Source organism: Spea bombifrons, chromosome 1, assembly GCF_027358695.1.
Source record: "Spea bombifrons isolate aSpeBom1 chromosome 1, aSpeBom1.2.pri, whole genome shotgun sequence".
NCBI classification, from domain to species: Eukaryota; Metazoa; Chordata; class Amphibia; order Anura; family Pelobatidae; genus Spea; species Spea bombifrons.
The window spans coordinates 335,001-346,885 of record NC_071087.1 but is presented as its reverse complement, the minus strand read 5'-3'; the positions used below and the strand labels follow the sequence as shown (position 1 = coordinate 346,885).

Genomic DNA, 11,885 nt, shown 5'->3' with positions numbered 1-11,885 from the left:
ATGAAATCTAGATATTCTTGGGGTTTTCTCTGTAGAGATGAAATCTAGATATTATTGGGTTTTTTTCCTCTGTAGAGATGAAATCTAGATATTCTTGGGGTTTTCTCTGTAGAGATGAAATCTAGATATTCTTGGGTTTTTTCTCTGTAGAGATGAAATCTAGATATTCTTGGGGTTTTTCCTCTGTAGAGGTGAAATCTAGATATTCTTGGGGTTTTTTTCTCTGTAGAGAAGAAATCTAGATATTCTTGGGGGTTTTCTCTGTAGAGATGAAATCTAGATATTCTTGGGGGTTTTCTCTGTAGAGATGAAATCTAGATATTCTTGGGGGTTTTCTCTGTAGAGATGAAATCTAGATATTCTTGGGGTTTTTTTTCTCTGTAGAGATGAAATCTAGATATTCTTGGGGTTTTTTTTCTCTGTAGAGATGAAATCTAGATATTCTTGGGTTTTTTTCTGTAGAGATGAAATCTAGATATTCTTGGGGTTTTTCTCTGTAGAGATGAAATCTAGATATTCTTGGGGTTTTTCTCTGTAGAGATGCAATCTAGATATTCTTGGGGTTTTTCTCTGTAGAGATGAAATCTAGATATTCTTGGGGTTTTTCTCTGTAGAGATGAAATCTAGATTAGGGCTGCAACTAACGATTATTTTAATAATCGATTAATCGGCCGATTATTTTTTCGATTAATCGATTAATCGGATAAAAAAAACAATATGCAAATTTTTCGTTTATTTAAAAGAATTTAATGAACTGGATGTTAAAAAACAACTTAAAATTTACATTAACATTCTTATTTTGTTATGATGTAATAAAAAACAATATTTTCAAAGTACAAGAACCCAAACACAATATTTATGAAACAAAATAACCCCAAACATTCTGAAAAGAGGTGGACTATTACTGTTCAAGAAACTTTGCCCCAGCACTTTGCACTTTGCACCCAGCACTTTGCACCCAGCACTTTGCACCCAGCACTTTGCACCCAGCACTTTGCACCCAGCCCTGGCACTTTGCACCCAGCACTTTGCACCCAGCACTTTGCCCCAGCCCTGGCACTTTGCATCCAGCACTTTGCACCCAGCATTCAGCACTTTGCACCAGCACTTTGCACTTTGCACCCAGCCCTGGCACTTTGCACCCAGCACTTTGCACCCAGCCCTGGCACTTTGCACCCAGCACTGGCACTTTGCACCCAGCACTTTGCACTGTGCCCCTGCACCCAGTCTCTAACTCTGCCCTGCACCCAGCCCTGCCCCCACATTCTGCCCTGCCCCCACACTCACACTCTGCCCTGCACCCACTCTGCCCTGCACCCACACTCACACCCTGCCCTGCATCCCCACCCCCACTCTGCCCTGCACCCAGTCTCCCACTCTGCTCTGCACCCACACTCACACCCTGCATCCCCACCCCCACTCTGCCCTGCACCCAGTCTCCTGCCCTGCACCCCCCACCCCCACTCTGCCCTGCACCCCCACCCCCACTCTGCCCTGCACCCCCACCCCCACTCTGCCCTGCACCCACACTCACGAACCGCTCTGTGCGAATGGAGCCACTCGCACAGAGCGAACCGCTCTGTGCGAATGGAGCCACTCGCACAGAGCGAACAGCTCTGTGCGAATGGAGCCACTCGCACAGAGCGAACCGCTCTGTGCGAATGGAGCCACTCGCACAGAGCGAACCGCTCTGTGCGAATGGAGCCACTCGCACAGAGCGAACCGCTCTGTGCGAATGGAGCCACTCGCACAGAGCGAACCGCTCTGTGCGAATGGAGCCACTCGCACAGAGCGAACCGCTCTGTGCGAGTGGCTCCATTCGCACAGAGCGATTCGCTCTGTGCGAGTGGTTCTGTGCGATCCGTGCACATAGACAGAAGAATACTTACCTCCGGAACGCGTCACATCCGTCACGTAGCTTGAAGAAGGCGGAGACTGCAGAGCGTGTAGCAGAAGCGGGGAACGCTCGCGGAGGTAAGTAAAAGGAGCCGAGTGCTCCAACAACGAATTGATCACTCGATTAATCGATAACGGAAATCGTTATCGATGATTTCCGTTATCGATTATTATCGATTTTATCGATTCGTTGTTTCAGCTCTAATCTAGATATTCTTGGGGTTTTCTCTGTAGAGATGAAATCTAGATATTCTTGGGGGTTTTCTCTGTAGAGATGAAATCTAGATATTCTTGGGGTTTTCTCTGTAGAGATGAAATCTAGATATTCTTGGGGTTTTCTCTGTAGAGATGAAATCTAGATATTCTTGGGGTTTTTCCTCTGTAGAGATGAAATCTAGATATTCTTGGGGTTTTTCTGTAGAGATGAAATCTAGATATTCTTGGGGTTTTTCTGTAGAGATGAAATCTAGATATTCTTTGGGGTTTTTTTCTCTGTAGAGATGAAATCTAGATATTCTTGGGGTTTTTTTTTCTCTGTAGAGATGAAATCTAGATATTCTTGGGGGTTTTCTCTGTAGAGATGAAATCTAGATATTCTTGGGGTTTTTCCTCTGTAGAGATGAAATCTAGATATTCTTGGGGTTTTTCTCTGTAGAGATGAAATCTAGATATTCTTGGGGGTTTTCTCTGTAGAGATGAAATCTAGATATTCTTGGGGTTTTCTCTGTAGAGATGAAATCTAGATATTCTTGGGGGTTTTTTTCTGTAGAGATGAAATCTAGATATTCTTGGGGTTTTTCTCTGTAGAGATGAAATCTAGATATTCTTGGGGTTTTTTTTTCTCTGTAGAGATGAAATCTAGATATTCTAGGGGTTTTTCCTCTGTAGAGATGAAATCTAGATATTCTTGGGGTTTTTCCACTGTAGAGATGAAATCTAGATATTCTTGGGGTTTTTCTCTGTAGAGATGAAATCTAGATATTCTTGGGGTTTTTCCTCTGTAGAGATGAAATCTAGATATTCTTGGGGTTTTTCCTCTGTAGAGATGAAATCTAGATATTCTTGGGGTTTTTCCTCTGTAGAGATGAAATCTAGATATTCTTGGGGTTTTTTTTCTCTGTAGAGATGAAATCTAGATATTCTTGGGGTTTTTTTCTCTGTAGAGATGAAATCTAGATATTCTTGGGGTTTTTCTTCCTCTGTAGAGATGAAATCTAGATATTCTTGGGGGGTTTTTTCTCTGTAGAGATGAAATCTAGATATTCTTGGGGGTTTTTTTTTCCTCTGTAGAGATGAAATCTAGATATTCTTGGGGTTTTTCTGTAGAGATGAAATCTAGATATTCTTGGGGGTTTTCTCTGTAGAGATGAAATCTAGATATTCTTGGGGGTTTTCTCTGTAGAGATGAAATCTAGGTATTCTTGGGGGTTTTCTCTGTAGAGATGAAATCTAGATATTCCTTGGGGGTTTTCTCTGTAGAGATGAAATCTAGGTATTCTTGGGGTTTTTCCTCTGTAGAGATGAAATCTAGATATTCTTGGGGTTTTTTTTCTCTGTAGAGATGAAATCTAGGTATTCTTGGGGTTTTTTTCTCTGTAGAGATGAAATCTAGATATTCTTGGGGTTTTTCTCTGTAGAGATGAAATCTAGATATTCTTGGGGTTTTTCTTCCTCTGTAGAGATGAAATCTAGATATTCTTGGGGGGTTTTTCCTCTGTAGAGATGAAATCTAGATATTCTTGGGGGTTTTCTCTGTAGAGATGAAATCTAGATATTCTTGGGGGTTTTCTCTGTCGAGATGAAATCTAGATATTCTTGGGGTTTTTCTCTGTCGAGATGAAATCTAGATATTCTTGGGGTTTTTCTCTGTAGAGATGAAATCTAGATATTATTGGGTTTTTTTTCCCTCTGTAGAGATGAAATCTAGATATTCTTGGGGTTTTTCTCTGTAGAGATGAAATCTAGATATTCTTGGGGTTTTTCTCTGTAGAGATGAAATCCAGATATTCTTGGGTTTTTCTCTGTAGAGATGAAATCTAGATATTCTTGGGGTTTTTTTTCCCTCTGTAGAGATGAAATCTAGATATTCTTGGGGGTTTTCTCTGTAGAGATGAAATCTAGATATTCTTGGGGGTTTTCTCTGTAGAGATGAAATCTAGATATTCTTGGGGGTTTTCTCTGTAGAGATGAAATCTAGATATTCTTGGGGGTTTTCTCTGTAGAGATGAAATCTAGATATTATTGGGTTTTTTTCCTCTGTAGAGATGAAATCTAGATATTCTTGGGGTTTTTCTCTGTAGAGATGAAATCCAGATATTCTTGGGGTTTTTCTCTGTAGAGATGAAATCTAGATATTCTTGGGGTTTTCTCTGTAGAGATGAAATCTAGATATTCTTGGGGTTTTTTTTCCCTCTGTAGAGATGAAATCTAGATATTCTTGGGGGTTTTCTCTGTAGAGATGAAATCTAGATATTCTTGGGGGTTTTCTCTGTAGAGATGAAATCTAGATATTCTTGGGGTTTTTCCTCTGTAGAGATGAAATCTAGATATTCTTGGGGTTTTTCCTCTGTAGAGATGAAATCTAGATATTCTTGGGGTTTTTCCTCTGTAGAGATGAAATCTAGATATTCTTGGGGGGTTTTTTTTTTCCTCTGTAGAGATGAAATCTAGATATTCTTGGGGTTTTTCTGTAGAGATGAAATCTAGATATTCTTGGGGGTTTTCTCTGTAGAGATGAAATCTAGATATTCTTGGGGGTTTTCTCTGTAGAGATGAAATCTAGATATTCTTGGGGGTTTTCTCTGTAGAGATGAAATCTAGATATTCATGGGGGTTTTCTCTGTAGAGATGAAATCTAGATATTCTTGGGGGTTTTCTCTGTCGAGATGAAATCTAGATATTCTTGGGGTTTTTCTCTGTCGAGATGAAATCTAGATATTCTTGGGGTTTTTCTCTGTCGAGATGAAATCTAGATATTCTTGGGGTTTTTCTCTGTAGAGATGAAATCTAGATATTATTGGGTTTTTTTCCTCTGTAGAGATGAAATCTAGATATTCTTGGGGTTTTTCTCTGTAGAGATGAAATCCAGATATTCTTGGGTTTTTCTCTGTAGAGATGAAATCTAGATATTCTTGGGGTTTTTTTTCCCTCTGTAGAGATGAAATCTAGATATTCTTGGGGGTTTTCTCTGTAGAGATGAAATCTAGATATTCTTGGGGGTTTTCTCTGTAGAGATGAAATCTAGATATTCTAAGGGTTTTTTTTCCTCTGTAGAGATGAAATCTAGATATTCTTGGGTTTTCTCTGTAGAGATGAAATCTAGATATTCTTGGGGTTTTCTCTGTCGAGATGAAATCTAGATATTCTTGGGGTTTTTCTCTGTCGAGATGAAATCTACATATTCTTGGGGTTTTTCTCTGTCGAGATGAAATCTAGATATTCTTGGGGTTTTTCTCTGTAGAGATGAAATCCAGATATTCTTGGGTTTTTCTCTGTAGAGATGAAATCTAGATATTCTTGGGGTTTTCTCTGTAGAGATGAAATCTAGATATTCTTGGGGTTTTCTCTGTAGAGATGAAATCTAGATATTCTTGGGGTTTTCTCTGTAGAGATGAAATCTAGATATTATTGGGTTTTTTTCCTCTGTAGAGATGAAATCTAGATATTCTTGGGGTTTTTCTCTGTAGAGATGAAATCTAGATATTCTTGGGGTTTTTCTCTGTAGAGATGAAATCTAGATATTCTTGGGGTTTTCTCTGTAGAGATGAAATCTAGATATTCTTGGGGTTTTCTCTGTAGAGATGAAATCTAGATATTCTTGGGGTTTTTTTCTTCTGTAGAGATGAAATCTAGATATTCTTGGGTTTTTCTCTGTAGAGATGAAATCTAGATATTCTTGGGGTTTTTTCCTCTGTAGAGATGAAATCTAGATATTCTTGGGGTTTTTTTCTGTAGAGATGAAATCTAGATATTCTTGGGGTTTTTTCCTCTGTAGAGATGAAATCTAGATATTCTTGGGGTTTTTTCCTCTGTAGAGATGAAATCTAGATATTCTTGGGGTTTTTCTCTGTAGAGAAGAAATCTAGATATTCTTAGGGTTTTTCTCTGTAGAGATGAAATCTAGATATTCTTGGCTTTTCTCTGAAGAGATGAAATCTAGATATTCTTGGGGTTTTCTCTGTAGATATGAAATCTAGATATTGGGTTTTTTTTTCCTCTGTAGAGATGAAATTTAGATATTCTTTGGGGTTTTTTTCTCTGTCGAGATGAAATCTAGATATTCTTGGGTTTTCCTCTGTAGAGATGAAATCTAGATATTCTTTGGGGTTTTTTTTTCTCTGTAGAGATGAAATCTAGATATTCTAGGGGTTTTTCCTCTGTAGAGATGAAATCTAGATATTCTTGGGGTTTTTTTTCTCTGTAGAGATGAAATCTAGATATTCTTGGGGTTTTTCTCTGTAGAGATGAAATCTAGATATTCTTGGGGGTTTTCTCTGTAGAGATGAAATCTAGATATTCTTGGGGTTTTTTCCTCTGTAGAGATGAATTCTAGATATTCTTGGGGTTTTTTTCTCTGTAGAGATGAATTCTAGATATTCTTGGTTTTTTTTTTCTCTGTAGAGATGAAATCTAGATATTCTTGGGTTTTTCTCTGTAGAGATGAAATCTAGATATTCTTGGTTTTTTTTTCTCTGTCGAGATGAAATCTAGATATTCTTGGGGTTTTTCTCTGTAGAGATGAAATCTAGATATTCTTGGGGTTTTTCTCTGTAGAGATGAAATCTAGATATTATTGGGTTTTTTTCCTCTGTAGAGATGCAATCTAGATATTCTTGGGTTTTTCTCTGTAGAGATGAAATCTAGATATTCTTGGGGGTTTTCTCTGTAGAGATGAAATCTAGATATTCTTGGGGGTTTTCTCTGTAGAGATGAAATCTAGATATTCTTGGGGGTTTTCTCTGTAGAGATGAAATCTAGATATTCTTGGGGTTTTTCCTCTGTAGAGATGAAATCTAGATATTCTTGGCTTTTCTCTTAAGAGATGAAATCTAGATATTCTTGGGGTTTTCTCTGTAGAGATGAAATCTAGATATTCTTGTGTTTTTCTCTGTAGAGATGAAATCTAGATATTCTTGGGGTTTTTTTTTCTCTGTAGAGATGAAATCTAGATATTCTTGGGGTTTTTCTCTGTAGAGATGAAATCTAGATATTCTTGGGTTTTTTCTCTGTAGAGAAGAAATCTAGATATTCTTGGGGTTTTTCTCTGTAGAGATGAAATCTAGATATTCTTGGGGTTTTCTCTGTAGATATGAAATCTAGATATTGGGGTTTTTTTTCCTCTGTAGAGATGAAATTTAGATATTCTTTGGGGTTTTTTTCTCTGTCGAGATGAAATCTAGATATTCTTGGGTTTTTCTCTGTAGAGATGAAATCTAGATATTCTTGGTTTTTTTTTCTCTGTCGAGATGAAATCTAGATATTCTTGGGGTTTTTCTCTGTAGAGATGAAATCTAGATATTATTGGGTTTTTTTCCTCTGTAGAGATGCAATCTAGATATTCTCGGGTTTTTCTCTGTAGAGATGAAATCTAGATATTCTTGGGGTTTTTCTCTGTAGAGATGAAATCTAGATATTCTTGGGGGTTTTCTCTGTAGAGATGAAATCTAGATATTCTTGGGGTTTTCTCTGTAGATATGAAATCTAGATATTGGGTTTTTTTTTCCTCTGTAGAGATGAAATCTAGATATTCTTTGGGGTTTTTCTCTGTAGAGATGAAATCTAGATATTATTGGGTTTTTTTCCTCTGTAGAGATGCAATCTAGATATTCTCGGGTTTTTCTCTGTAGAGAAGAAATCTAGATATTCTTGGGGTTTTTCTCTGTAGAGATGAAATCTAGATATTCTTGGGGGTTTTCTCTGTAGAGATGAAATCTAGATATTCTTGGGGGTTTTCTCTGTAGAGATGAAATCTAGATATTCTTGGGGTTTTTCCTCTGTAGAGATGAAATCTAGATATTCTTGGGGTTTTCTCTGTAGAGATGAAATCTAGATATTCTTGTGTTTTTCTCTGTAGAGATGAAATCTAGATATTCTTGGGGTTTTTTTTTCTCTGTAGAGATGAAATCTAGATATTCTTGGGGTTTTTCTCTGTAGAGATGAAATCTAGATATTCTTGGGTTTTTTCTCTGTAGAGAAGAAATCTAGATATTCTTGGGGTTTTTCTCTGTAGAGATGAAATCTAGATATTCTTGGCTTTTCTCTTAAGAGATGAAATCTAGATATTCTTGGGGTTTTCTCTGTAGAGATGAAATCTAGATATTCTTGGGTTTTTTCTCTGTAGAGATGAAATCTAGATATTCTTGGGTTTTTCTCTGTAGAGATGAAATCTAGATATTCTTGGGTTTTTTCTCTGTAGAGAAGAAATCTAGATATTCTTGGGGTTTTTCTCTGTAGAGATGAAATCTAGATATTCTTGGCTTTTCTCTTAAGAGATGAAATCTAGATATTCTTGGGTTTTTTTCTGTAGAGATGAAATCTAGATATTCTTGGGGTTTTCTCTGTAGATATGAAATCTAGATATAGGGTTTTTTTTTCCTCTGTAGAGATGAAATTTAGATATTGTTTGGGGTTTTTTTCTCTTAAGAGATGAAATCTAGATATTCTTGGGGTTTTCTCTGTAGATATGAAATCTAGATATAGGGTTTTTTTTTCCTCTGTAGAGATGAAATTTAGATATTGTTTGGGGTTTTTTTCTCTGTAGAGATGAAATCTAGATATTCTTGTGTTTTTCTCTGTAGAGATGAAATCTAGATATTCTTGGGGTTTTTTTCTCTGTAGAGGTGAAATTTAGATATTCTTGGGTTTTATGAGGGGGATCATCCTAAAATAGTAGAGCCATTTGGGGACGTAAGATTTAATAACATTTATTCTTCCCATCCCCCGTGGCTTTAATGTTTTTTTTTTAATTGATGAATTCATTTGGCCAGATTTCCATCCCAGATTCCTTCAGGCTGAGGAGCGATTATTATTATTTATCAATTCAGGTGTCCTGATTTCAGAAATACCTCATTTATGTAGATTTTTCCAGACTTTCCCAGCGTACTATAAGGTATAATTTTTTGTATAATTTTTATGCTTATGGCTTAACGTGTTTGGGGGCTGTGAACGGGGGGAGGAGGGGTTATACTGGGTAGATGTTGTGTTAGAGCAATGGGATGTAAGGGTTTTTTCTTTTTTTATGATCTTTATTTAATTTTTTATATTTATTTTTTATTTTGTTTTCAGTGCAGTATGGTTAGAGGTCCTGTTAGGGACCTCTTGAAATGTTATTTATGCCAGTGATGTCACAATGACATCACTTAGCTCACTTTATTGATTTTTTTTTTAGTTATTTATTGTATTATTTTAGTGATTTTTTTTCTGCTTTTCTGTTTCAGGACGGGAGGGGGGGGGGTGAGAGACATGGTTTCTCACTCTCCTCCCCGCGGTCCCCCCTGCACCGATCACACTGGGCAGTCCCGCTGACGGCAGCGGGAAACACCCCCATATAAAGGGGGAAATGGGCGGGGAGTGGGGCGTGTCAAGGCCCCGCGTGGGGCGTGTCAAGGCCCCGCGTGGGGCGTGTCAAGGCCCCGCGTGGGGCGTGTCAAGGCCCCGCGTGGGGCGTGTCAAGGCCCCGCGTGGGGCGTGTCAAGGCCCCGCGTGGGGCGTGTCAACACGCACTCAACCGGTAATCGCCGGGTCAAAACGGCGATGCTGGCTTCTGCTGTCTGTGGCGAGTCCAGGATTTGTCCCTGCCGCTGCAAGAAGGTCAGGACGTACCGGTACGTCCATAGGGGACTAAAGGGGTTGAAAAAAAAATTCTGACTGTCTTGTAATTTTATCCATGACTTCTGGGACAGATAGTAGTGAATCCTTCATTCTGCAAACCCTCTTTTTAACTATACACTATACAGAGGCCAACATGCCCCCAGGAGCCGAGAGGCAGCAGCTGGCAGACAGTCACAGAGACCGCCTGACCATTGGATGTGGCCCCTGGGGACCAGTCTGCTGGTTATAGGGGGCGTTATAGGGAGTAATAAGAGGGGTATATATGGAGAAATGGGAGAGGTTATAGGGAGGGTTATATGGGGTTATAGGGAGGGGTATATATGGAGTAATGGGAGGGGTTATAGGAAGGGGTATATGAGTATTAGGGGTTATAGGAGGGGTATATATGGAGTAATGGGAGGGGTTATGTTGGGTAATGGGAGGGGTTATAGAGAGGGATATATGGAGTAATATATGGACCGGAGAAGCTCCCTCCCCCTCCTGTAAATGTTTTATTTATTTCTATTCCTAAGCTGGGGCCCCTCACAGCTCTTCATTATCTTTCATTGAATTTTGTGTGAATAACCCCCCCTGCGGGGCGGCAGCGGCTGAGATAACCAATAACCCCCGTCCAGCTCGGGATTGCCCCACACAGATGCCTCCTAGAGATGGAGTCAGCATTTGGAGTCCTTATAAAATGAGAATTTATTGTGTTTCTCTGGCCTGTCTCCTCCCAGCTGCCACCCCCTGTACCCACAACCCTGTTATCTGTCCAGCTCCAGGGGCAGCAAGTCATAGATCTCTCTTCTCTGAAGTAGTATTAAAATCCACCGCCAGGCAGGTCAGGTACAGTCCCTGAATCCCTCACCCAGTGTTGCAACATGGTATGTGTGTATTACATATGGCGAGGAGTAGTATGTGCCTGGAATGACATCCCAGCAGATGCAGTCAGGAAACACCTCTGCAGCATGTTTCATATGAAATCTACACGCAGGTAAAGGGCCGGGGCCCCTCTAGTCGTCGACATCGATCTCTTCGTCGTCTGAGAAGGCGCCGGGCGTGTGCTCCGCGGGGGCGTGTCGGGGAGGCTGGGCGTAAGCTTCACGGGAGGCCCCCGCCGACACCAGCCTCTCCAGGGCCTGGGGTGGCAGCTTGTTCAGTGACTCAACGTCGGCCCTCATCTCCTCCAGGTCCCGCTTCAGCTTGGCCCGGCGGTTCTGGAACCAGGTGATGACCTGCGCGTTGCTGAGTCCCAGCTGCTGCGCCACGTGGTCCCTGTCCGCGGGGGCCAAGTACTTCTGGTACACAAAGCGCCTCTCCAGCTCGTAGATCTGCTGGTTGGTGAAAGCCGTCCGCGACTTACGCCGTTTCCTTGTGCTGTGGCCGTGTCCGCAGGGGCCGAGAGGATCCTGACCTGACGAGGAGAAAAGGAGGACGTGAGAGACCAAAAAAAATCTAACCTCTGCCACTCATGCCGGGAGGCTGTTCCACTTATCCACCACCCTCTCAGTAAAGTAAAAATTCCTTCCGTTCCATCTCCAGCTCTGACGCTCTAGTGTTGGATTCCCGGTCTCTTCTTGTAACTTTTCTCCTCCTTTGGAATAATTTCCCTCCCGTCCTTTATCCCTTTATGTGTTTAAATGTCTCCCATCCCTTCTCTTCTCTTTCCTCACCCCCCTGGTCTTTCACCCTCTCTCCCCCCTCCTCTTCTTTCCCCCTCCTCCACTCTCCTCTCTCCCCATCTCTCTTTCTCTTGCCTCCTCCTTTTCTCTCTCTCTTCTCTCCCCCATCTCTCTCTTGTCTCTCTCCTCGCTCCCCCTTTTCTCTCTTCTTTCTCTCTTTCCCCGTCTCTCTCCAATGTCTCTCTCTTCTCTCACTCATCTCTCCTCTCTCCCCCTCCTCTCTCTATTCCCCCCTACCCATCTCTCGCTTCTCTTTCCCGCCTCTCCTCTCTCACCACCTCTCTCTCTTTCCCCGATCTGTCTCTCTTCTCCCCATTTCTCTCCTCTCTCCCTCCTCTCTCTCCCCTCTCTCCCTCGTCTCTCTTCTCTACCCGTCCATCTCTCTCCTCTCTCATCCCGTCCCCCCCCCCCTGTTTCTCTCCCCCAGGGGACACAGGCTGGCAGGGAGGGGCAGGAGCGAGCGCAGGGGACACAGGCTGGCAGGGTGGGGCAGGATGG

General features: G+C 41.1%; 2 protein-coding genes across 2 annotated transcripts in view; one reads left to right on the top strand and one right to left on the bottom strand.

Moving 5' to 3' along the window:
- The window catches only part of AUP1 (AUP1 lipid droplet regulating VLDL assembly factor), a 152,091-nt gene that overhangs the window by 17,641 nt on the left and 122,565 nt on the right, over window positions 1-11,885 (top strand). The gene's annotated exons all lie outside the window — the stretch shown is intronic.
- The window catches only part of LBX2 (ladybird homeobox 2), a 9,375-nt gene continuing 7,896 nt past the window's right edge, over window positions 10,407-11,885 (bottom strand). Inside the window, exon 2 of the mRNA XM_053458009.1 lies at window positions 10,407-11,119. Coding sequence (XP_053313984.1) covers window positions 10,719-11,119 — 401 coding nt within the window. The 3' untranslated portion in view covers window positions 10,407-10,718. The remainder of the gene's footprint in view (window positions 11,120-11,885) is intronic.